Source organism: Triticum aestivum, chromosome 6B (assembly GCF_018294505.1).
Source record: "Triticum aestivum cultivar Chinese Spring chromosome 6B, IWGSC CS RefSeq v2.1, whole genome shotgun sequence".
In the NCBI taxonomy this organism is placed as follows: domain Eukaryota; kingdom Viridiplantae; phylum Streptophyta; class Magnoliopsida; order Poales; family Poaceae; genus Triticum; species Triticum aestivum.
Genome location: NC_057810.1, coordinates 80487494 through 80513679, shown reverse-complemented (window position 1 = coordinate 80513679; position 26186 = coordinate 80487494). Strand labels below are relative to the sequence as shown.

At 44.8% G+C, this 26186-nt stretch overlaps 3 protein-coding genes and 1 pseudogene across 3 annotated transcripts; all 4 read left to right on the top strand.

The window, feature by feature from the left end:
• The first annotated feature begins 2559 nt into the window (after nt 1–2559).
• LOC123135912 (F-box protein At5g03970) lies at nt 2560–5401 on the top strand. The gene is made up of 2 exons (XM_044555156.1): nt 2560–3754; nt 4644–5401. Exons 1-2 carry the CDS (start codon nt 2596–2598, stop codon nt 4694–4696), a joined length of 1212 nt encoding a protein of 403 aa, XP_044411091.1. The 5' UTR covers nt 2560–2595; the 3' UTR covers nt 4697–5401.
• Nucleotides 5402–5479: 78 nt separating this feature from the next.
• On the top strand, nt 5480–11489 carry LOC123135911 (uncharacterized; annotated as a pseudogene).
• Nucleotides 11490–14318: 2829 nt separating this feature from the next.
• LOC123133560 (uncharacterized) lies at nt 14319–16793 on the top strand. The gene has a single exon (XM_044553029.1). The coding sequence runs from the start codon at nt 14322–14324 to the stop codon at nt 15600–15602; it is 1281 nt and encodes a 426-aa protein (XP_044408964.1). The 5' UTR covers nt 14319–14321; the 3' UTR covers nt 15603–16793.
• A 1731-nt stretch (nt 16794–18524) lies between these two features.
• On the top strand, nt 18525–21576 carry LOC123133559 (uncharacterized). Its single transcript, XM_044553028.1, has 2 exons — nt 18525–19715; nt 20413–21576. Exons 1-2 carry the CDS (start codon nt 18569–18571, stop codon nt 20418–20420), a joined length of 1155 nt encoding a protein of 384 aa, XP_044408963.1. The 5' UTR covers nt 18525–18568; the 3' UTR covers nt 20421–21576.
• Nucleotides 21577–26186: the final 4610 nt, after the last annotated feature.

The following is a 26186-nucleotide window of genomic DNA, read 5'->3' as shown; positions in this document are numbered from 1 at the left end:
TGCCACGTAGGATAAATGATGAGGTGGAGGAGAGAGAAATCATAAGAGAAGGCTTGTCTTCTCTTAATTAAGAGAAGGCAAGAGATGATCTCTTAGCACAATATGTCTCACCATGTTTTTAGGAATAACTAGTTATTGAAGATAAAGCTAAGAGATGACCCATTGTAGACATGTTTTTTTGTCATTTCTAAATTACATGCAATATTTAAGATAAGACTACCTTATCAACCATTGTACATGCCCTTAGTCCAACGAGTTTTTTTTTTTTTTGCGGGAGTACAGTCTTTCCATTGCTCCATCAGTTTCATCAACCTCGACCTCTATAACAACTTCTCGTTACTTGTCAGCTTGGATTTGCACAAGACAGGTGCAAAAAACATGTGCACACATGAGAAATAACTGCCGAACAAAAATCAAGCATGGTAGATAGCGCTATGCTTTCTTATAATCAATCCTTCCCTTCAAAATCATTTAAAGTTCTAGCTTTGTTGTAAGTCAAATTTCTGTAATTTTGATCAAGTTATATAAAAACATATTTAACACCAAATTATTTTCGTTAGATTCATCATACAAATATATATATGTTGTTGTAGGTATTAATATGTTCTACGTTCGTGTGTCTTCGGATTGGATTTTTCTGATCTACGTTATTCTTCATCTGCGGCGGTTGCTGTTCTGGTGCGCTGGTCCTACGGGGCCTTAGCACGACGACTTCCCGACTGTCTACTACAACAAGTTGTGCCCGGCTCCGGCGATGGAGGGGCGATGACGGCGGCGCGCCTTCGGCTCGCTTCAGTGCTGGTAGTTGTCGCTAGGTGGTCTACGGATCTGGATGTAATTTCTATTATTTCTGGTATTCGTTGTACTGCCATGATTGAAGATGAATAGATCGGAAATTTTCTCGCAAAAAAAATAAATAAATATGTTTTTATAGATTTGTCAAGAAGTTTCACATAAGAAAAAACTTGAACTTCATATAATTTGGGATGGAAGGAATATGAGATTTCATCATCTGGATTGAAGGACCCGTCTGAAAACAGAAAATGGCACACCATAGTTGTAACTTGTTAATTGAAAAACGAACACTAATTGAATGGCTCGCCATAGTATGAAAACAAAAAAGGTTTTGCACCATAATTGATTGAAAAATGACACAATTTATTAGCTTAAAAAAACATGTGTATACTACTCCCTCCATTCACAATTATAAGATATTTTTTTAGATATCACAATTATAAGATATTGGACTGTTTTTTGGGGGGCTGTTGGACTGTTAAATAACCGTTTCTATAAGATTGAAGTCCAACTCATGTAGTGGGCTTTCTCTCCCGGAAAGGGAAGAGGTTTTGGGCTTCAATCTCAGCGGCAGCCTGACTCTTCTTCAGTCCTCCTCGCTCTGGTCAGATCACATGGTGGGCTGCTGCTTCCAGGCAGTTCCAGCATGAGTTGTGAGAAGATGAGCCACTGCCGCCGCCCACGCTCGCGCATTTATATGTAGTGGTAGATGGTAGATAGATTGATCTTTGGGTGAAAGCCTTGGATTCAGCTTGCCGGATCAGACGATGACAATGCGTCCCATGATGTCACCTTCTTGGATGAAAGACTTGTACTCCGTCCATCCCAAAATGTAAGACTATTTTTGACACTATCGTAGTGTCAAAACTGGTCTTACATTTTGGGACGGAGGAAGTCTCTCTTTGTGCATTATCTGTGGGGATGGATGTACATGACATCATGGTTGGTAGGAGGCTAGTAGGAGATGCAGGTTGTTGGCGTGATGGCTTGTGTGAAACAATCATAAAAAGTTCATTATTGAGGAAAAACAAACTGGGAGGGCTTTTGTAGTTGGCTCCATAATGTGTCAGATGGATTCATGTGCTCTGGTTCTGTTGCGTCACAGTGCGGTCGGAGATGTCATGGCATCCTCTAGAAATTGATACTCCCTCCTTCCCATAATGTTAGGCGTATTAGATTCAGCGCGAAAATTAGCGTAGGTTCATTTGAGCGATCCAATCTCAAACGAAGAGGGCGCTATGAGCTAACTGCACGAGAGATCCATGTAGCTATTTGTTTTCCTTTCCAAAAAAAACTAGGACTTGTTGGTGATGGCTCTAACTGAATGAGAGAAAAAGGCATGTGCGCCTTAGATTATGAAATTGCATGCAAAAGCTTATATGCCTAAGGTTTTGAGGAGGGAGTAAGTTATAGCGGATTAGAGCAGATAAGCCATGCACATATTTCCTTCGAAGCTCATCGTCAAATCTGGAAATTGTCTATGATAGCGTGTGGTCTATGGTCCCAGGGATCTAACTTGGCTCACCACTGAAACTTTTTTTTATTTTGTTGATTTTAGGGGAGTTGTAAGTTTGTACAACTGTTAAGGGTTATAACTTCAGAAAATAATCCCTACAAAGAACTTCAGAAAATAAAAAAGGCAAGGAGTCTGCGCATTGTGTTTATGTGCTGTGGGCTTTCTTTTACTTTAGCTGTAGTGGGCTCTTTCTCTCTCTATACCTAAAAGAAATGAGTCTTGGGCTTCTATCTCAATGACAGCGTGACTCCTCTCGTCTCTCTGGTCAATCCACCACTTTCCCCATGAGCTATGACGAGAGCGAGAGGAGTAGGCGCCGCCGCCGCCGCAGCTCCCGCTCGTCGGCGGCGCAGCCGCTGGAGGACGACAACCTCCTCTCCGAGATCCTCCTCCGCCTCCCGCCAGATCCGTCCTCCCTCCCTCGCGCCTCCCTCGTCTCCAAGCGCTGGCTTGGCCTCATCTCTGACCCGGGCTTCTCCCGCCGCTTCCTTCTCCACCACCGCCGCAACCCTCCTCTCCTCGGTTTCTTCGTCCCTTTCAATTTCAAACCTGCAATGGATCCCCCCAATCGTGTCCCGGATGGCTACTTCTCCTTGTGCCTTGACCGCGAAAATGGCGGCGGCATCTTCATGCCCATGGGATCCCGCCATGGCCTCCTACTCATGTACCAATCAGCGCGGTACCAGCTCTTGGTGTGGGATCCCTTCAACGTCGACCTACACCGCCTAGCCGTTCCCCCGGAGTGGCTGAAGGCCCCGTTCAAAGGGGCGGTTTTTTGCGGCGCCGGAGACATTCAACACTTCCGGCTGGTCTTGGTAAGCACAGAGACAGACAAGCAGCAACATACACGGGCCATCGCCCGCGTTTACTCGTCGGAGACTGCCATATGGGGTGATCGCATATCAACACCACTTCCATCCAAACTTCCCACCAAGAGTCACATGTACTTTACCATAAGTGTGCTAGTTGGGCATTCCCTTTACTGGTTGTTCGATGACACATCGGCAAAAACTCTACTATTGGATGGCATACTTGAGTTTGATTTGGAGAAGCAGATCCTAGCTGTGAAACCAGTACCAGTGGGTATTCCCAAGGAAAACATGTGCCGATTCCAGGTTATGCGGGCAGAGGGTGGTGGCCTTGGCATTCTCTTTCTGTCAAATTTCAGTGCCCAATTATGGAAGGTGGAGACCGATTGTGATGGTGCTGCTTCATGGGTGCTAGGAAGAACTGTTGAACTGTATAAGTTACTTTCCATTGATTCAAGGAAGAAGAGAAAATGGCACCAATGTATAGTGGGGTTTGCTGAGTACAATAATGTGCTGCTCCTACGGACACCTACCGACCTCTTCATGATCCAGCTTGAGCCACTGCAGTTCAAGAAAGTTTCCAAGACCAAGAAGTGGGCTCACTATCATCCGTTTGAAAGTGTTTATGCTGCAGGTAATAGCATATGCCTTTACATTGTAGTAGGTATAACAAAATCAAGATAATATCTATAATTGGTTGATTAAATGATGTTCACATCCTTTCATGTTAAGCTAACAAGTGTAAGTAGTTCCATATAAATCGGTTCCTTTGCTGCTGGATGATCTCCTCAACATATAGCGATTGAGTCTTCTTTTTGGATGTTTGTGTGGTGGTGTTCTATGTGATGGTTATGATTTGGAAAGAATATCTTTGACTGTAGCTAACCAGTTCTGCTCTCTCGAGAGGTGATTCTACTCTATCTTGATTTGAGTTCCCTTAGTTGAAACCGGTTGTGCATCTCATTTGTCAAAAATAGAATAAAATTTAGCAACGCTGTTTTTTGCTATTCTCATACTCATGGTTTTCGAGTCGCGACTCATGCGAGTCGCTCTGGGGCAGCGACTCGGAAGAAGTCGAGCCTGCGTTGTGACTGGTCGCGACTCAGGGTCGCGAGTCGACACTAAGCTAAGTCGACCATATTTTTGCGACTCATAGACTAGTCGTCGCGCGACTAGTCGAGCGACTCAAAATTCATGCTCATACTCTTACTATGGAGCGAGCTTAAGCATACTTCTCCCTTCAGGTTAGCTAATTGTCTGAGTGTGCATATTCTTCATTTTTATGGCAATAGTGAGTATTTATTGTTTCAAGAATATTCTCTTTCTTAGAGAGTAGGGGTTTTGTTTATCTACTCGTCATGATGTATCAAACCTGAGTTGTTTTCCTCAAATTACATATGTGAGTTTATCCAAATATCTCATCAATGCCCAATAATCTGATACAACTGGTAGTATTAGTGCATAGCTGCAGTGCAGATGTTTCTCAAGATGAGACACATAATGGTTGGAATTTCCCCTTGTAGGAACGAGCATTGGTGGTGGACATGATGGAGCTGAACTTTTGCACAATACATAAGATGATTGGTCGATATGCTATTGTGATGTATTAAATGAGGGAGTAAGCTTATCTTTTTAGTAGTAGCAGAATGGAATATTTCCCTTTCTTTTGCTTAATTGATATTTTCTGTTTTCTTTTACTGGCTGCAACATTGCATTTGCTATTTTTGTGGCTACTACTCAATAAGATCCAAGTGTGATTCTTATGTTGTCCCCTCTACAAGTAATTGATACCCAACAATACCCGAGCATTTGGCTTCGAACTTCGTTTATTAACTCGGGCCTATATAGATTGCATTTCATATTGCTGTTCATTTGCGATTGTTGTAATACCTAGTGCTCGGTTGCAATTATTGTACAATCTTAGCCTTGTAGGCAGTTTGCCTAAATATTTTATCAGCGTATTTTTGTTTGTCATTCTAACTCACTTATATTATCTCTTTCTAGTGTTTTTTTAGATGTTGATATTTTCTCGAGTTATGGACTGTCAATTGTATGATCGAAGGGTCCACATTCATCGAGGTTTTTATCCAATACCGATTAAAGGCGAGTGTAGTCAGCTGCCACTTGATAGATAAAGAAACAAATAATACCATGCTGGATTTTAATTTTCATAAAAGCATGACCGCAATGTCTAACAAAATGCAATAGTCTTCTGAAGGAAATAGATTTTAGTGATCTTACTTGATATATCTGATTATTTTCAACATCTCTATAATTTATTTTTGGGCGTCCAAACTGATTATGTGATATTGAAAACATGCCAAACATTAAAATAAATCTTACAAGTACAAGTTCGAGATAGTATTGAACTTATAATATTCTCATTATAATTTTTCACCCTTGATTTGTAACTGAATTATACATATGAGATTTAAATCCAAAATGAGAACTGTTTACCTTATACTGTGTGAAGGTTCTATGTTGTTTTTCTCACAAACAATAGATAAATATGAATATATTTATTTTTGACCTTGGCTAGCTGGACTATGGTCTTCCCTAATACCACTGTTAAACCTATTTCAGAATTCACCTTGGATACATCCCTTCTCTTCTGTCCATTCAGACCACCCCGGCTTCATAGAGGTATTCCAACAAGCTCGGAGTCTCCCTTGCAAAGACTTTGACGGCAGAGGCACATCTCTTATAATTTCTAAAACATTAGAAGAGCCTTTCAAATCTGGAGCAGAAATCTTTCCCGCCTCTCGTTGCTTATTACAAATTGGAACATAGTCGTAAAAAGCAACTTTAGAGGAGTCATTAAAAAAATCACATTAAGCTCTACTGGAAATATAGTTGCACTATCAGCTGAGTCCGCTTTGGAGATGTAAACTTGAAATCCTTTCATGCGGCGGCCAATAAAGCCTGTAATTCCGTCTCTTTGGTGGATCTTGCTAATTACTCTCTTGAAGGTGAAACTAGGCCTACTGTGGAAGGACTTGGTCTTTCTCTTCCTTTCTTAATTAGTAGCAGAAGCTAATGTTAGTATGTTTAAATCATACGAAAACTGTGGGATACTAAGAGTACAAACTTGTTGACCATCGTCGACATTGATTATTACTCTGCAGGTATTATCAAGAGTGCAGAGATGGCTTGTGGGGGAGGTAGGTTCTTCCATTCCGTGTTGCTGAGAATGAGATGCAGAAATGGCTTGTTGGGTGTTTCTGTGGTTTGCTCCCTCTTGGGACTACATAGCACACACTGGTTAACTGTGCATGGGCTTGTAGGAATTTAACCGCGTAATACGCTAATCCGCATCTATTATGTCATGTTGAACTTTTATCTGGCCCTTGCTAATGAATGCTGAATGTTGAACTGCAACTGCAACTGCTTGCCTGCCTGGTACCACTTTTCTTTTTCTTTTACCTTGGGATGCGGTGACTGAAATGCAAGCATGCAAAATTGCAAATGCAGCAGAAACAGAGTACATCAGGTCATAACTCAGATCATTGTTTATTTCCTTACTAGTCCTGATAAAAGGCTGGATATTTTATCAACGTGCAGTAGGTGCACAAACATCTGCCTGGTATTCATTCTGAACTCTGGAGTTCATGTGAACACTGCTGCAAAAGCAGAAGTGCTTGGAGATACATCCGGCTTTTGAGTTGGTGGTAGCTAATATTTTGTTGTAATGTTGGAGCATATTAAGTTTTGATGCTTCTCATGGTACTCTGATGATCTTTGTCACTCGAGTTCGTCTGTACCGTTGCATGTTACTGTCAGTTACTTTTGAGCAGGAAAAACAACAAGTTTAGTCTTGCTTTCCATTTTCTGATCAGTACTGATGGACATATAAAAATATGCCATGTTTTTTAAGATTGTGCGTACTCCTATTTGATAGTACATCATTTTTAGCCTGTTGCCTTAACTACATTTGCATATCAAAATATGATCGAATAGCTCACATTATATTTTGTTTGCAAAAAAAGTCACATTAGTTTGTAGATACCTAAAGCTTTTGTATCCTGAGATATAATAGTTTGCACCAAATTGCTATATGAATTGTTGTTCACTGGTAGTTGCTCCATTTCACAATAGACTTTTTTATACTATTTCTGAAGAAAAATAGTAAGTATTGAAAGCACTTGCCCAGCCATGTGTGTCCCTTCCTGAGAGCAGGCATAGGCAGCAACAAATCAAAATGGGAGAAAGTAGGGGCCTAATTTTTTTCTATCAGTGACCATCTTGTAACTTTTGTTTTTACCTCTAGTTAAGCTAATCCTTAAGGAAACAGAACGATATTGTACAAGTTGTTACCAGTCCTTTTGCATCTATCTATACTACTACATAAAGAAAAAGAAGCAAAGAAGAAGGAATAAAAAAAGGAAAAGCTGACAAAGTGCATCAGTAACATGCAAGCAAGGAACCATGGAGAGATGCTTTAATCTGGGGAGAGAAAGCAAAGCAAAGCAACGTATGTAGCTCTCAGCCTCATCTATCTGTCGACCTGCCATAGCATTCACAGCTACTCCCAAAGCCAGAGCTCTGCTGCCACGGCATCAAATCTTCTTCAATTTCGAGCAAGAGGACACCACCACTATACCAGGTAACATATTTCTCTGTGCATATGAATAGGCACGCATATATATAATTGATGCTGCTGCTTCTGTTTTTGTGGTGTTAGATATCAGAAACATTTGTGTGGAGCCGAGTAGCTAGTAATGTAATCTGCAGGCGATGGGTTAGATATGTATGCCCAACCATCATAGTTTTCTTCTGCTGCTGGTAGTAGTATCGGCTACTACTTTCTTTGGAGAAGATCAAAATGGTTCGTCCAGACAGACTGGTCAGTACCTCTCTCCTTTGCTAACCTCGTGGACTGGGAGTTATTTTTCTCTTATATAATACTCCCTCCGTCCCAAAATTCTTGTCTTGGATTTGTCTAGATATGGATGTATCTGACACTAAAACGTGACTAGATACATCTGTATCTACACAAATCTGAGACAAGAATTTTGGGATGGAGGTAATAGTTTGTTCAAACTTGATTTGTTCATATGTGTGTACCATGCTGGTAATCGGCCACACTGCAACAATCTGGCACCTAACATCTAGCATTACCAAAGTGCACCTGTTTTCTTCTTTTCTTTCTTTCGCCGAAAAAGGCTTTTGCCCCGCTTTTCTTTCTTTCTAAGCTACACACAGCACACACACACTCTATCGGTATATACAAATCAGTTATTTTGAGCATTTATAGATTACTTCAGTTTATTCTTAAACTTCCAGACTGGATTCATCGTCATGTCTGACAATTGTTCATTACTACAGTATGCAGACGGTCTTGATGACGCCCCGGAAAGCTGCTTGATTTTCTGTTGCACTTAGAGTACACTCGTAGAACTAAATCATTCTTCTTTGGTGGCTGGTTCGGCAATGGTGTAGGAGCCTCTGCTGTTCTTAGAGCTACAGCTGAACTCCTGAAATCCGGAAGAAGTGATCCTGACACGAGGGAGCAATTCGGAAAAATTATCCATGTAGATTGCTCTCTATGGAAAAATAGAAGAGCTATGCAGAGGGCAATCGTGGAGGAGTTAAACCTTGGCCATTTAATGCCCATCAATGATCTGTTTAAACTGGCCAGCAACCTCCGCGTGCTAAAACTCTGCAGGTGCAACTTTGATTTTGCATCCCCTCCTTTCCGATGCTGCCACAGCCTAAGATTCCTTTGGCTTGATCATTGCACAAACTCAGGGAAGGAGCAAGGAGGAGGGCTATGTTTACTGAACCTATTGGTTCTTGACATACGCTTCACAGATTTTGTCTTGTTGGCAGAAATGATAGAGATGATGACCAATCTCATGGAGGTAAATACCAAGGGTGTCTCATGGAGGACCATAATTAAGTCATGCATGGAGAAAGCTGCAGAATCTTCACAAGCTTCGCGTAACCTAATCCTCAGACGTGATCACAGTGGACACTTGTTGTTCCGTTGATATGATGAATCTGGAACTCCTTGACTTGTCGGGTAACATTCATATGGAATCCCTGCCTGCAATGTCATCAGCAGGAAATTTGAAGATGCTTGTTCTTGATGGTTGTTCCAGCTTGGAGCATGTTGCACTCGAAGGAGCCCCTCCACTGCTCGAGAGTTTTAGCTTCGATGGTTATGGCCCAGCAGAGAAGTGGACACATCCTATACAGCTACCAAAAGAGAAACTACGGCCCAAGTCTCGCACTGCTTTAGTTCAAGAAGCCCGGGTGAGAAGGATCTCGCTAAAGGGCTGTGCTCGATTGCACATGTTCTTGCATGCATTGCCCAATCTTGAGGAGATGGACCTCTCTGGCACAGCCGTTAAATCACTTGACCTCAGTGCAATGGATATCCCGCAGCTCAAGAAGGTATTCCTTGTGGGCTGTGAGCAACTCCGTAGCCTAACCTGGACTAAAAGAAACCGTTCATTGGGAGTTCTGCATGTAGACACTCGGGGGAAGATTGCATCAGCTATTTACTCTGGAGAACAGATGTTCTCTGCCTATGAGGTAGTTATGGCTTTTCCAGATGGAAGGTTCATTTGGTCCACCATAAATGGACTCTATCGGATTATTCCGAGTAACACCAAAGTGTACCTCCATATCTCTTCTACACACCAAAGCCAAGTAAATGTCACCAGAGGGATCAAGGAGATTGGGCCTAGCTCAGAGGGTTTGGTTGCAACGGGGACCTTCTTCCCATGCAACGATATTGTCCTTAACAGGGATATTGTAACTTGCTCGGCCTTGTTGTGGGACCACCGACAACTTTATCCTTTGGGTGTTCATATCGAGATAGGTGAAGGAAGCCACCATTTAGACAGTATGAATGACAACGAAGCTTTCAGAGGTTTCATGGAGTATAAAGTTGAATCATTGCATGTGCATGACAATATCTCAGTCACAACCATCCTTTCAGCGGCAGGCAAATATTGGGCCCATCTAGAATGGAGTCATATTGAGAGGTGCCCCAAGCTGCACACTGCGTTCCCTAAATGGGGTGGGTATAGTAGCTTTAGTTCAATAAAGATATTTTCTGCATCTGATCTCGCAGTGGCCTATTGCATCTGGGGTACATGCAGTGAGTATCACTGGCATCAGTTTGTAGTGCTACAACACATATACCTGCACAACTGTCCTAGGCTGGAGACGTCCTTCCCATTTCCTTCACATTGCCAAACTTGGAGACCATTCAGATTGCATATTGTGGTAACCTCCAACATATTTTCCCACTGAACGACAAGTGCCCTCAAGATATAGCATCTGGTGTCACATTCAGTAAGCTAAAGCACATCAAGCTATACCATCTGCACAAGCTCAAGCAGATATGCAAGGCCAGGTTGACCGCACCTGCGTTGGAGACGATCAGCCTCAGGGACTGCTGGGCTCTAAGACGCCTACCGGCCGTGTCACGCCAAGGTCCCAAGCCACTGGTGGACTGCGAGAAGGACTGGTGGGACAGGCTCGAGTGGGACCGCTCTGAGGGCAACCATGAGCCGGCGTTCTTCGAGACACGCCACTCGGCTTACTACAAGGTGACCCTCCCGAGGGTATCCGTTCTGAGGTGCGGTTCATTCGGACATGTATTTAATTTCTCCTATTCATAAAAATAGGGGGAGCAAGTATTCTTGATGTACTGTGTTACTAATGTCTTCCATTTCCGTTCTTCATTTCCTAGGTAATCTGGACGCAAAGGACGTCGGCCTGCATGGACCATCCATCAGTCTATTAAATTGGAGTTACAATTAAGTTGTGACCTCATTCGCAACTCTCTGAAAGTGTGTTTTGCAACAAGAACAAAAATCCTCTCAAGTGTGTTTCACATTGGCGGTGCGTTTGTTACAAGCTCCATCTGCGGCGCGCTTTCTTCAGCCAAGCTATGCCTGATGTGGGTATCTTATGGATTGGTGTGTCAACCAAGCAAGCAGCACTGGGTTGCTTGCTTGCTTGGTTTGTCCAGCTCCAGCTAGATGTGGTGTTCACGATCAAGCTGGCTGGCTGGCTGGCCTCTGTTGGTTTGTAATAAAAGGGTTGTTTGTGCCTGTCGTGTGCATCAACCATACAACCTAGCGTGTGTGTGTGTGTGTGTGTGTGTGGTTGATGGACCACAAACTGAGCTTTGTGTTTGGTCGATTCGACAAGGACTTTACCTATTACTGTTGTGAGTTTCTGTTAATCATAAGGTAATTTGCCGTTGTATTGAAGAGTTCGAGTGGACAATCTTGTGGTGTTGCCATCTACTCCCTTCGTCTCAAAAAATATGTGTCCTTGATTTAGTACAAAGTTACATTAACTGCATGCTAAAATCCTATCATTTTGATTGACGAGTAACTTGAATTCTGTCATTCTGTCTAGTAGGCTTCTTTCAGACCATGGATTCCCATGTTTGCCACTTTGAAACCGGCCCGTCAAGTCTTTGTTAGAGATAAATCAACGGAAATGAAATGAAGATACTGTCGCCGCTGCAACGTTGCAGATTGAACAATGGACGAAAACAAGACAAGACGATTTGGCTGTTGCTAGATACAGAATTTCGGACCCAAGAACAATAGCAACAGAAGATGAATTCGGCTGTCAGATGCGCGTTTCACCCTGAGTTGCTTCGGAATATCTCAGCTTCAGTCTTTGCCCTCCAGAATCGACCCATCACGATACAAGGCTCCAATCTGCCGCATACCAAGGAGCACCTCCAAGAAAGAATGCGCCGCCGCCGACGATGCTACCCGGACGAGTCCTAGGGTTTCCCCCGGCACGCGGAGGGGAGTAGGGAATGGATACCACCGACACCCTCCAGGAAGGACTGGCGACACCCTCAGGCGTCGCCACATCGGAGCCAGAAGACCCGGCAAGGATTTCTCCCGTACTCCATACCACACCGCCCAACCGGACCAGAGCCAACCAGCCAACTCGCCGCCCACCAACATGCGCCATCACGGTCACGACGCCACCCACGCCGCCTCACTGAGATCACCACCACGAGGACAAGAGGACTAGGAGAGAAGCGCCTGGCGACGGGAGGAGCAGCACCGTAGCCACATGGGAGGGAACCACCTCCACCACCGTCGTGCGGGAGGCCCGGCACTGTCGCGGTCGCCGTCCGGACGCGGTAGCAGGGCATACCAGGCCACCCCCTGGCCCGGACAGGCCTGAATCAGGCCCGCTAAGCCCCGCCGGCCACGGTGCACCAGGGCGGCAACAGCGCCGCCAGCACCCCACAGACCAATGTCGCTCCCCCGCCTCCCAAAAGTTGCGACGCAGACCCGCCCCACCGTCGGCCCGCCCAGACCTAGATGGGGCCCAAAGGGCCCCGATCTGGGCCGAGCGGGTGCCGCCAAGCCGCGCCGCCGCGCCACCCCACCGTCTAGCTGATCTCCCGCGTCGCGCCAGGATGCCCCGTGGCCACGCCAGACCTCCACCGCCGAGGAACACCCCGTGGAGCCACTCCGCCCCGCGCCGGAGAGCACCCGAGAGGGGAAAGGCCGGGGGGCCGCCGCCGCCAGCGTCGCCCGGGCCAGGCCTAGCGACGGGCACCAACGATGGCGGCAGGGAGGAAGGGGTGAGGGGGCGTTGGGGGAAGAGGGACCGGGGCGCGACCGGTCGCCCACGGGGGCGACGCGGTCGCGAGAGCTATCGGGAGGGGGGGAGGGGGGAGGTCGACTTCGGTTATTGTTGGTGGATTTCCACATCTATTCTGCACTGGCTCACGTTTGCATATTATCAAAGTATGAGTATACATCTCACATTAATCTGTAAATGCCTTGTGTTTTTTCTTCCTGAGATGTAGAGTACTATTTTCTCACCAAATGTTCACTTTGTGAATCGATCATGCATGGATACTCACTTGGTTTCACAATACTTGGTGCTAAGTGAGCGACAAGTCATATGGATCGAAGGGGGAGTAGTATTTATTTTATAATAATTTCTATTAATTAAGAACAAGGTTTTTTTTTTACAATGGCGCGGGGTGGTCTATGATTCACAGGTCGGTACACAATCTTACGTCTCTACACGCACACGGCCATTATTGATTTGTAGGAGTATTTCTCTAGCATAGACGTCCGGTGTCATACATAGTAATTACTTTCCCGTTCACAAATATAAGATGTTCTATTTTTTCTGAATTGGATTTATGTTCACTCATTTTAGTTTGTATATAGTTTATATTGAATATCCAAAACATCTTATATTTATGGTTGGAGGGAGTATTTTCTAATTCCACTGCAATCTTGGCGTGTTCACCACAATCACTGTGAGAAAGCTAGTGGTGCTTTTATCTTGTGGATAGACACATTTTTTGGTGGCAGGCCCATGGTATAGAGTTTGTCTTGTTTTTCTGGTTCTCATGATTTGCACTTTTGTCCATTGCCTCGTGATTGTGAGTGTGATAGTGGAGAAGGTGGTTCTTCTTCATGGTGGCGGCGCACATTCGCGAGGGAGGGGAGTCAATAAGCCTGACAATCAAAGACGAATTAGGGGTTGTTGGCCTTGTGGGCATGGTCTTCGAAGTTTGGATTGTGCGGGGAGGTTTTGTGGGTGGTGCTCCAAGCATTGGTCTTTGGGTGAATACCTTGGACCCGTCGGAAGCCTTCACATGTTTCCTTCGATGTCCATTGTTAAAATTTATGCACGGTTGGCTTGTAGTCGAGTGGGCATGGTTTGGCATGAGTCTCATCCGTGTCTCTCTGTTGTGAAGTTAGAGTCCCTAGACCACAATGCGGTGCGCGAGGATGATGGCTTAGTGGTGGCTTCTTTGAGTGTTCTTCTTTCGGTCTATTCGACTTAGTGATGTCATGGCCGTGCTAGTCTATGATGCGGTGATCTAGCTTGTCTCACCGTTGAACCTTGTATTTGTGTTGGTTCTGTTTACTCTCTTCATTCCATCATTTTTGTTATGGGGAGTACAAATTTTACGGCTTAGATTTAGATAAAAAAACGCACACACAAAATCTGCGTCTTTTTAGCGTGAAAAAAATCTGCATATGCTGGTTATGTTTTTTTTTTAGGGGAACATATGATGGTTGTGTGTGCTGGGCTTTCTTTTACTTTATCGCGTGGGTTCTCTCTCTGCCGAAAGCAAAAATGAGTTGTGGGCTTCAGTGCAGCAGCCCACGTCTGTCTTCTCTTCGGTGTCACTCCACATCGTGGGCTGCATATTCGACCCCACCACTTTCCCTATGAGCTGTGACGAGGGCGAGATGAGTAGCCGCCGCCGCCGCCCACGCTCGCCGGCGGCGGCGCCACCGCTGGAGGACGACAACCTGCTCTCTGAGATCCTCCTCCGTCTCCCCCCAGATCCGTCATCCCTCCCTCGCGCCTCCCTTGTCTCCAAGCGCTGGCTCGGCCTCGTCTCCGACCCCGGCTTCTCCCGCCGCTTCCGCCTCCACCACCGCCGCAACCCTCCTCTCCTCGGTTTCTTCGAGAGCTCGTACTTCGAACCTATGGATCCCCCCAATCGTGTCCCAAAAGTTCGCTTCTCCTACGAGCACACTGACGATGACGGCTATGGCTGCTTCATACCCTTCGGATGCCGCCATGGCCTCGTACTCATCTTCCACGAATCGGAGACTTCGGAGAAGCAGATCCATGTGCGGGACCCCTTCAACGGCGACAAACACTGCCTACCCGTTCCCCCGGAGTTCGATGTGGAGGAGACCCTGATCAGTGGGGCAGTGTTTCGCGCTGCTGGAGACATCCAACACTTCCAGGTGGTATTGGTAGGCACAGAGACAAACAACCAGCAGCATACACGGGCAATTGCCCGCGTCTACTCATCTGACATCGGCATATGGGGCAATCTCATGTCGACACCGCTTCCACCCATGTCTTCGAGTTCTATGGACGAATTTTCCACCACTTTTGGAATGTGGTATACTATTAGTGTGCTGGTTGGGCATTCGCTTTACTGGTTGCTCACTGATACATCAGCAGAAACTTACACATTGGATGTCATCCTTCAGTTTGATTTGGAGAGGCAGATTCTAGCTGTGATACCGGTGCCCATGGATATTGCCAATAATTGTATTAGCCGATTCCAAGTTATGCGGGCAGAGGGTGGTGGCCTTGGCATTCTCTTTCTGTCAAATTTTAGTGCCCAGTTATGGAAGACGGAGACTGATTCTGATGGCGTTGCTTCGTGGGTGCTGGGAAGAACTATTGAACTAGATAAGCTACTTCCCATGAATCCAAAGAAGAAGACGAGAGGGCCACCCCTAATGATTCGAGGGTTTGCCGAGTACAATAATGTGTTGTTCATACGGACACCTGCTGGCTTCTTCATGCTTCAGCTTGAGTCACTGCAGTTCAAGGAAGTTGTAAAATCCCATATCTATTATCCATTTGAGAGTGTCTATGTTGCAGGTAACAGCATATGCATATACATTGTGTGTGTGAAAAACCAGGATATTACTTATAATTGGTTGATTGAATGGCGCTCACATCCTTTTGTGTTAAGCTAAACAATTTAAAGTAGTGCCATATAAATTGTTTTGTTTGCTACTTGATGATCTTTTCAACATATATCAATATTGTTCTAGCGTCTTATTTCTGGATGTTTGTGTGGTGGCATTTTATGTGATGGTTATGATTTGATAAAACATCTTTTAGTGGGTATATTTTATTTTACCCGATATACAACATGGAGCGAGCTGAATCATAATTTGGGGTAACTTCTCCCTTCCGACCAGCTAATAGTTTGAGGCGCCATGGTTGATGACTTGATGGCCTTAAGCTTGACGGTGACTCTTGTTGTTGTACCTGTACCATGAGATGATAATGTTCCTATGTAGCAAGCTGTCGTCATACTGCAGGTGTCATTTATTCATTGTTATCATCCAAGAATAGGCGTCCTCCATTAAGGGAAGATTCAGCATCTTGAACTGCTCAGCCCTATGTCTTCCTCCTGGGTGCTTGAAGCTCACGTTCATAACCTTTGTGCTGAAGAGTTGTCAAAAGAACTGCCTCCAGCGCCTCTTGGCAAGGATAAAAGATAGGCAGCTGAGTAAGGTTGAATTTGATATGCCAGTTCCGTCAGCAAAATATTTCACCCGGTTTGAGTTTGCGGCAAATTCTCTTTAAGTTCAGATAAGCTGGTTTCTCTCTGCTAAATTGGCTCGAGCATCAGAGTTTCATGGGAGCTACTTCACCAATGAAAGAATGCCTCAAAGGGATTACACCCGAGACAGCAGTGGTATGAACTATGAAGCCAATATTCAGTGAGAGAAAGCCACTTCATCCAGGTCTTTGGTTTTTGGAGAACCATAATGTGAAGATATCAACAGTTCACATGCTCTGTTTGCCAATATGTTTCCGGGTGGTGAGCAGTGCTGAACCTGATGTTCACTTGGAGAGTTTTGAATAGTTCTTGATGGCAATGGGCATTGGCCATGTAGTTTGAAAACATGGTCACTGAACAGTTGAACAACTTGAAGGACAGTGTAAAGATGGGACATGGGGATGAATGAAGTGGGCATATTTGGTCAGTTCATCCACCCCTACCAGGATAACTTGTTTCCCTTGAGAATTTGGTAAACCCTCTGGATTTTGACATGTGAAGTGGGCATATGAAGTGTGCCAATTACGTACCAATGTGTGCCCGGGCCATTTCAGGAAGGCGGTTTGACATGTTCAGATTTTTGTCAGTTGACAGATGGGGCATCCAGAGATGTACTGTACTTCTCAATCTGTACCTTCATTACCAGCCAATAAAATTAGTAATTTCAAATCTATGAGTAACTTGAACTCTTTCTAGTAGGCTTTATTCGGATCCTTGACTTAGAAACCGGCCTCTCGAGTCCTTGCTAGAAATAAACCAACCGAAATGAAACGAAGATACTGTCACTGCTGCACGATTATATTGCAGAGTGAACAATGGGCAAAAGCAAAACAAGGCGAATTCGGCTGTAGCTAGGATACTAGTGTACTAAGTACAAAATTTAAGATCCAAATGGGATAATGCATCATGAACAATAACAACAGATGACAAATTCGGTTGTTGATGCACGTTTTACCGTCAGTTGCTTCAGGATATCTCAGGTTCAGTCTTGGCCCTCCTTTCTGTCCATGCTGAAGACTGTTCAGACTCTGAAGAAAGCAACATATTCTTCAATGCTCATGTTTGCATAGAGTATAAGTAAAGATCTCACATTAATCTGAAAATGCTTCCTGAGGTGTACTATTTCCCACCAAATCCTCATTGTATACGTGAACCGATCATGCATGGATACTCACTCCGTTTCTCAGAACTTGGGAGTGTTTACCTTTTTTGAAAAAACTAGTATTAATTAAGCAACAAGGTTTTGATTACAAATGTACAAGGCGGTCTCTTGACACGCAGATCAGTACAAAACCCTGCATAAAACCCCACACCTGAGACTACATGGCTATTATTGATTTGTGTGTCTCTCGCATGGACATCCCGATGTCGTACAAAGTAATTATCTCTCAACTCCATTGCCGAAATGTCAGGAGGTTACCGGTGTTTTTATCTCATTAGTAGATGGGTCTTGGTTCATTGGTTTATTGTTCGACATTTAGGCCTTTTTCTAGCACCATGAGTTCGTTTTTTTTTTGTTCTTGCGATTTGTACTTTTGTCCCCATCTAGTGATTGCGAATGTGATGACGGAGGAGGGGGTTGGGGGTCTCCTTCATGGCGGCAGCACCGATTTGCGGGGGAGGGTTGCGAGTGAGTGGGAGTGAGAGCCAGCAATGTTGTAGGGTTTGCTGGCCCTTGTGAGTGTGGTCTTCAGAGTTAGGACTATGGGCACAAGCTGGTGGTTGCTGCCATGGATGGCTGTGCAGGTTGCAGTGGATCAGATCGACACAAGCCATCCTTCCTTCGAAGCTCTTCTTCAAAATTGAAATTATCTATGGCTAGCATGTGGTCGAGCGGCCATGCCTTGGCCTCGTTGCATTCGTAGTGGGGTAGAGAAGAAAAAAAATCCTTCGCACAAGTTTGTTTGCTTCTTCGCAGACTTGGCTCTTCGACCAAGAAGGCGTGAAGATAGGAAGACTAACCACTATATAAAAGCGCTTCCATGTCTGTCCGTCCTTAAGTTAGGATCGCTGAGCCGTGATGAGATAGGTGACGACAATGGCGGTAGTGGCGGCTCCTTTTAGTTTTCTTCTGTCCGTGTGTCGATTTTGTGATGACGTGGCTATGCCAGTGTAGGGTGCCCTAAAATTTTCTTGGATTGCCATTGAATGGTTGTGTGTACATTTTTACGGGAGTTGTTCCGTGCAGTAGTTGATAAATAAATTTGAAACCGCGTAAGAAAATCAATCATAAAAGTAAGAAAAAAAATCTGGGTATGCTGGTTGTGTGCAGTGGGCTTTCTTTTACTTGAGCTCTCGTGGGCTCTCTCTCTTTCTCTCTCCCCGACCATCGTGGGCTGCTGCTTCGACTCCACCACCACCATTCCCCACATGAGCAGCCGCCGCCCACGCTCACCGGCGGCCGCCCCGCCGCTGGAGGACGACAACCTCCTCTCCGAGATCCTCCTCCGCCTCTCGCCAGATCCGTCCTCCCTCCCTCGCGCCTCCCTCGTCTCCAAGCGCTGGCTCGGCCTCATCTCTGACCCGGGCTTCTCCCGCCGCTTCCTTCTCCACCACCGCCGCAACCCTCCTCTCCTCGGTTTCTTCAACCCTTTCAATTTCAAACCTGTAATGGATCCCCCCAATCGTGTCCCGGATGGCCGCTTCCCCTCGTGCGTCGACGAGGACGACGGCCTGGGCTGCTTCATACCCTTGGGATGCCGCCATGGCCTCGTACTCATCTTCCTCAAATCGCAGAAGCAGATCCTGGTGCGGGACCCCTTCAACGGCGAGAAGCACCGCCTACCTGTCCCCCCCTTGTTCGATGCGGAAGTGACCCCGATCAGCGGGTCGGTGTTTCGTGCTGCGGGAGACATCCAACACTTCCAGGTGGTCTTGGTAGGCACAGAGGTCGACAAACAACAACACACGCGGGCAATCGCCTGTGTTTACTCATCAGAGACTGGCGGTTGGGGTGATAGAATCTCAACACCGCTGCCATCCAGAGCTTCTATGGGTGAACTTCCTAACAAGATTAACATGTACTTCACTGTCAGTGTTCTAGTTGGGCATTCCCTTTATTGGTTGCTTAGGCACATATCGGCAGGAACTTGCACATTGGATGGGATCCTTAAGTTTGATTTGGAGAGGCAGATCCTAGCTGTGATACCAGCGCCAGTGGATATTGCCAAGAATAATATTGGTCAACTCCAGGTTATGCGCGCAGATGGTGGTGGCCTTGGTATTCTATTTCTTTCAAAATTAAGGGCTCAGTTATGGAAGAGGGAGACTAATTCTGATGGTGTTGCTTCATGGTTGTTGGGAAGAACTATTGAACTGGATAAGCTACTTTCCATGAATTCAAAGAAGTATAGAGGGCCTGTAATGATACAAGGTTTTGCTGAGTACAATAATGTGGTGTTCCTACGGACAACTATTGGTGACTTCAAGATCCAGCTTGAGTCACTGCAGGTCAAGGAAGTTCCCAATAGCCGCATCTTGACTCTCTATTATCCATTCGAAAGTGTCTATGCTGCAGGTAACAACATGCCTTTACATTGTTGGGTTAGCAAACCAATATATTATTTTTAATTGGCTGATTAGATGCTGTTCACATCCTTTCGTGTTAAGCTAACAAAGTGGTGCCATATAAGTTGTTTCTTTTGTTCATAATGAAAGTAGGCTATTCTCTTTATGTATGCTTTTGTGGTCGGCTTTTATGTGATGGTTACGATTTGGTAAAACGTGTTTTAGTGGTAGCTAGCCACTTTGTTTGTAGCGAGGTGATTCTGCTGTATCACGGTCTTGTTCCGTTAGTTGAAGATGGTGGTGCGCCTCCTTTGTCAAAAGGCAAAAGAAAATTTAGCAATCCTGTCATTTTTGCAATTCTCGTACTCTTATTATGAAATTATATGTTTCGAGTCAGAGGTGGGTAACTCTTTATCTATTTACTCTGTTGACATCCTAAATGACAAAAAGATCAGTACTTCTTTTGTACATAATAACTGAACCAAATTTTATCGTTGGCTGTCTATTGGCATATTCAAGAATTAATTGTATAGTGTTAGTACTAGTGCATAGCTGCAGTGTTGATGCTTCTCAAGATGATATACACGTCGGATGGAAATTGAAGACAACTACATGAAAAAAAAACTAGGCTGAATGATACAAAAATTGTGAGATATAAGTTACAGTACAGACTTGTTTGACCAATGACATTGATTATTCTTCCGCAGGTATCTAGAGAGGCAGAGATGGCTTGTTGGGCGTTCTTCTGTTGCGTGTGGCTGAGATGAAATGACTTGTTGGGTGTCCTTTTGCTGTGCTCCCTCTTCGTACTATGGAGCACACACCGGTGAACTGTGCAGTGGGCTTGCAGGAATTTAACTGCGTAATTTGCTAATCCGTGTCTATTATGTTGTGTTGAACTTTTATCTGGTCCTGGCTACTGAATGCTGAATGTTGAGCTGCACCTGCCTGCCTGGTGCCATTTTCGTTTTTTCTTAATTTCTTCGAGATGCGTTGGATGAAGGATTCACTGAGTTGGCAATCGTCTGAAGTAATTATTCCATGAGTTTAGTTTCTCATCATTCCGGTGAAAAAAATGTTAGCCTCTGATCCGAAGAAAGGTGCCTCACTCTTGGCTATTGTGATCCAGACATGGATAGGCAAATCTCAGTTGCCTATGCACATCTTGATAACAGCCTTTACTTTGAGATTCACAGACTTCTACCCTTAATAAACATCCTAAGTCAATCCTTTTTTTCCCCAAAAGAACCAGATATTGTTGCTGTGACACCAGTTGCCTCCGCACTGGGATCTGCACGCTATGCCGGCCTGGAGCTTGACTGTGACTCTAGTTGCTGTACCTATACCATTAGATGATCTGTTTCTAGGTTGCAAGCTGTTGTCATACTGCAGGTGTCATTATATTCACTGTCATCATATAAGAAATAGGTCATCATATAGAAATAGGTCATCGTATAAAAATAGGCGTCCTCCATTAAGGGAAGATTCGGCATATTGAACTGCTCAGCCCTATATCTTCCTCCTGGCTGGTCGAAGCTCACGTTCAGAACCTTTGTGCTGATGAACTGCCAAAAGAGCAGGTGATGGTGGCAGGGAGAACCTTAAGCATCTCCCTTTTTTTTAGAACTACCTCCAGCATCTCCTAGCGTGGATAGGAGACATGCTGGTGAGTAAGGTTGAATTTTGATACGTGCCAGTTCTGTCAGAAAAACGTTTGATCTGTTTTGATCTTGCAGCAAATTCTTTTAACTTCAGATAAGTTGGCTTCTGTCTGCTATGTTCTGCCCCTGTCCGAAATGATGCCAATGAGCATGCCATGTATTGTACTCCCTCCGTTCCTAAATATAAGTCTTTTTAGAGATTCCAATACAAACTATTCCCTTTATCCCATAATATAATTAAGAGCGGGTTTTACACTAGTGTATTGTAAAAAACGCTCTTATATTATGGGACGGAGGGAGTACATACGGATATATATATTTATATAGACTAAAAAGACTTATATTTAGAAACTGGGGGAGTAGTTTAAAGGATGGGACGTGTGGATGAAGTGGGAATATTTGTTCAGCCCATCCACCACTACCAGGATAACTGTCTTTCGCTCCAGAATTTGGTAAACCCTGTACGAAATCTGTACCTATGTGTGCCAGACCTGTCAGGAAGGTGGGTTTATTTCAGTAAAATAGAGGGTTTTACATGTTCAGATTTTTGTCAATTGACAGGTGGGACCTTCAGAGACGCACTTCTCAAAGTGTGCCTAGCCATCCTGACATTAGCTGCATGCTAGCATCCTGTCATTTGGAATAGATGAGTAACTTGAACTCTTTCTTTCTTTCTAGGAGTAGTATGCTTCTTTCGGACCCTGGACTTCATGTCTTGCTACTAAGAACGGTATTGTTAAATCCCTGAGACTTAGCGTGGAGATTCGTGGAAAGTTTTCTTTTAATTTTTTTCTTTCTTTCTGTGTTTTGCCATCTTGGCCTTCCTTTTTGTCTGTGCAGAAGATTGTTCAGACTGAATAAACAAAGATATTCTTCACTGGCTCACGTTTGCATATCAGAGTATAAGTAAAGATCTCACATTAATCTGTAAATGCCTTTCTGTATTTTCTTCTGGATATGTACTATTCTCCACCAAATCCGCACTGTATACGCGAATCGATCATATGCATGGATAGTTGCACCGCTTCTCAATACTTGGGGGCGTTAATTTTTCTATAAAATACTACTCCCTCAGTTCATAAATATAATATGTTTTGGACATTTGAATATTGAACTACATACGGACTAAAATCAGTGAACAAATACACTAAAACAGGTCTATAAAAAAAGTATCTATATACATCTCAGATTCACACAAAAATTATAACATTTTATATTTGTGAATGAAGGGAGTATTACTTAAGCAACACAGTTTTTGATTACAAATGCACAAAGGTGTTCTCTTGATACGCAGGCACTTTAGGCGGTGTCTCTCGCATGAGCATCCCGGTGTCGTACAAAGTAATCATCTGTCACCTCCATTGCCGAAATGTCAGGAGGTTATTGGTGTTTTAATCTCGTTAATAGATGGGTCCTGATCCAGTGGCTTATTGTTTCGACATTTTCGGCCTTTACTAGCGACATGTCCATGGTGTCGAGTTCTTTTTTTTTTTTTTGGTTCTCCCAATTTGTACTTTTGTGCCTGTGTTTGGTGACTGTGAATGTGATGGCGGAGGAGGGGGTTGTGGGTTCTCCTTCATGGCGGCCGCACGGTTTTGTGAGGGAGGCTTGCGAGTAAGCGGGCTGGAGCGAGAGCCAACGACGTTGTAGGGCCTGTTGGCCTTGTGAATGTGGTCTTCGGAGTTAGGAGTATGGCCACGACCCGGTGGTTGCTGCCCTGGATGGTTGTGTAGGGATCCTTGGTCAAAGGTGCTTCGAGCGAAAACTTTGCTCGCATCAACGCCTAAGGGCATCATTGTCCACTTGTAAGCTTTGGTCTTTGGATGAAATCTTTGGATAAGGCTTGCCGGATTGGAGGATGGCTTCGTGTCTTACAGTGGCACCTTGCTTGCCAAGAAAGACATGCATCCCTCTTGTGCATTCCCTATGGGTGATGCAGGTTGTTGGCATGATGACTTGTGTGAAAATAAGAATCATGGCATGCGACATCACCAAGGGTTTTTTGTAGTGGCTAAGTGACGTGTTTGATGGGTTCATGTGCTATGTTTTCACTTTCATAACAGTGGAGTCGGAGATGTCGTGGCATCATCCAGGCGGTGATAGGTTGTCGTGGCATCGTCCAGGCGGTGATAGGTTGCAACAGACTAGATCGACACAAGCCGTGCACATCCTTCCTTCGGAGTTCCTTTTCAAAATTGAAATTATCTATGGCTAGCACGTGGTCGAGCGGCCATGCCTTGGCCTCGTTGCATTCAGAGTGGGGTGGAGAAGAAATAATCCTTCGCGCAAGTTTGTTTCCTTCTTATGCAGACTTGGCTTTTCAACCAAGAAGGCATGAAGGTAGTAAGGTTGACCACTATATAAAGCGCGTCTGTGTTTGTTCGTTGTGACGTTAGGATCGCTGGACCGTGATAAGATAGGTGACGACAACGGCGTTAGTGGCGGCTCCTTTTAGTTTTCTTCTTTCGGTGTGTCAACTTTTTTTTTGCAATGATAAAAGAGTTTTATTCCATATGAGTAGGGTTACAATCGAGAGGCACCAACTCCTCAATACAAGGTGGACTCCTACCAAGCCATATGGCAGTAGTCCGTACGACTATACAAAGCCAACCGACGTGCTACCCTATTTTGTTCCCGTTTGATTTTACACGGAATAAACTCACGCTCCATGTGATGACGAATCTCCGCTACCGGATGGCCATATGCAGATCTGGTAAGACTTTCTCCCCTCATAGCCGCCAATGCCTCCACGGAATCAGATTGAACGATGACTGGTAGGGAACAATGTTGAATGGTAAGAGTCATACCCTGCATTATCGTATGTAGTTCCGCCTCCAAAGCATCATTGCAGTTGAAGATGCACCCGTATGCAGCAAATAAGACGCTACCATCCTGTGTGCGTAATACCATCCCCGCCGCCGCCGACCCATCAGAAGGTAAGAACGCACCGTCAACCGAAAGTGCAACCCAATCCGCACGTGGGTGCGGCCATGGTGATGACGGGGCCGCAACCCGCTGCTCGACAGGCGTGACATGACCCAATGGCATTTTACCTTTGATAATCTCCTCCGTTGTGAACCTCCTGCTTACATGTATGGACTGCATATAACTCTGAAGAAATTCAACCGTTGCCGCCACAGATGGGATGTCCTTCCCGTGAGCCAAGTCTGACCGAAATGACCAAATTCTCCAGATCAAACATTATAGTGCAGTCACGCATAGAATCATCACAATTCGCCAGTATGTTCAAGAGCCAATCTTTCCCCGAGTCCTGCAGCCATTCGTGAGGTGGCAATGTCCAGACTGTATGCATTTGTTCCTAAATATTCCTTGCATGCACACACGAAACCAATGCATGGAAGCTGGACTCTATTTCACGTCCACACAACGGGCAACTGTCTCTAGTAGAAATATGTCTATACTTTTTGCACGCATTTGTGGCCAGGGCTCCCGAGACAACTATCCACGCCAGAGGCGGAGGACGAAATTTTTTTAAGGTGTGGCAAAGTCTTAAGAATATATTTTTTATGCAAATCAAAAGATTCAACACACATTACAAACAAAAAACCAAATACAATGAAAATGTAGTCATGTTTCAATAGGAAAACAACCTTAAACGTACCAATAATGAAGCTTTCAATGCCGCCTAGAAGACCTAGGCAATGGCAATGCCCTACCCTCATTCTAAAAATCTTCCTCGATTTTACTAAGATCAATACTTTTGAAGATCTCTCGCTCAATATAACAAATCGTCAAGTCATTAAGCCAACCATCTGTCATATTGCTGCGCAACTCAATCTTGATGATTTTCATTGATGAGAAGGCCCTTTCGATTGTTGTCGTCGCTACCGGTAGTAGCAATGCCAACTCCATGAGGCGATACACAGTAGGAAACATGACATGCCTTTGAAGTTCGACCATCATTTTAGCTAGGTTTGCAATATCATAACAATATCTGAAGTCTTCAATTCTTCTCGTATCGATAATGAATAGATCAAGGTTATCTTCTATATGTTCACGCTCATAATTAGAGAAATCATCATGATAAATCTCTGTGAGCCTAGCAAGCTTATTCAGGTTGAACCTAGAAAAGGAGTTTCTTAGGTCAAGACAAGAGAAGATCTGGACCAGGTCTGAAGATACCTCATCAAAACGATGATCAAACTCTGTGGTGATGGAATCTATAGCAGCATAGAAGGTGTCCACACGAAAAAAAGATCAGCCATGACAAGGTCTTTTTGAATTGTCCCGGAAGTCATTTTGGCATTTTTAGGACGTAGCCCATCAAATGCAACCTTGCTGTCATCACTGGAGCTTGCTGCCGCCGCCGTTTAAGCCCCGAGCACGTCGGTGTCGTAGGCTATCCCGTCGCCAGTTGCCCGCCCGGATCACGACCTGACCAGCCACCATCGCTGCGCTAGGGTTCGTCACTTGCGCGTGCGTGTGGGTTGGCGCTCAATGGAATCAACGAGCTCGACCGCTTCCTGTTTGTGCCAGCCCAGACTTAATGCCATATGATCCTCAGCTGCCAAACGGTAAGCACTTTTAACCGAAAACTGTCCGCTCCTTTCCGGAAACCACGCAAGAAAGTCCTGGCCGTTCCTCGGTGAGGTGCGAATCTTCAAAATCTCCCATACATCCACCTCCCAGAAGTGTTCACGAAGGCGTTGTACATTCCAAGCACCATGAACATCCAGGAAATCCGCCACCCAATTGAAGCAGCAATTTCTCTTAGGTGTGACAGGCCGGCAGTCATGTCTCCTCGGAATCCAAGCATCCCTCCATGTTTTGATCAATGTACCATCGCCAACGCGCCAAAT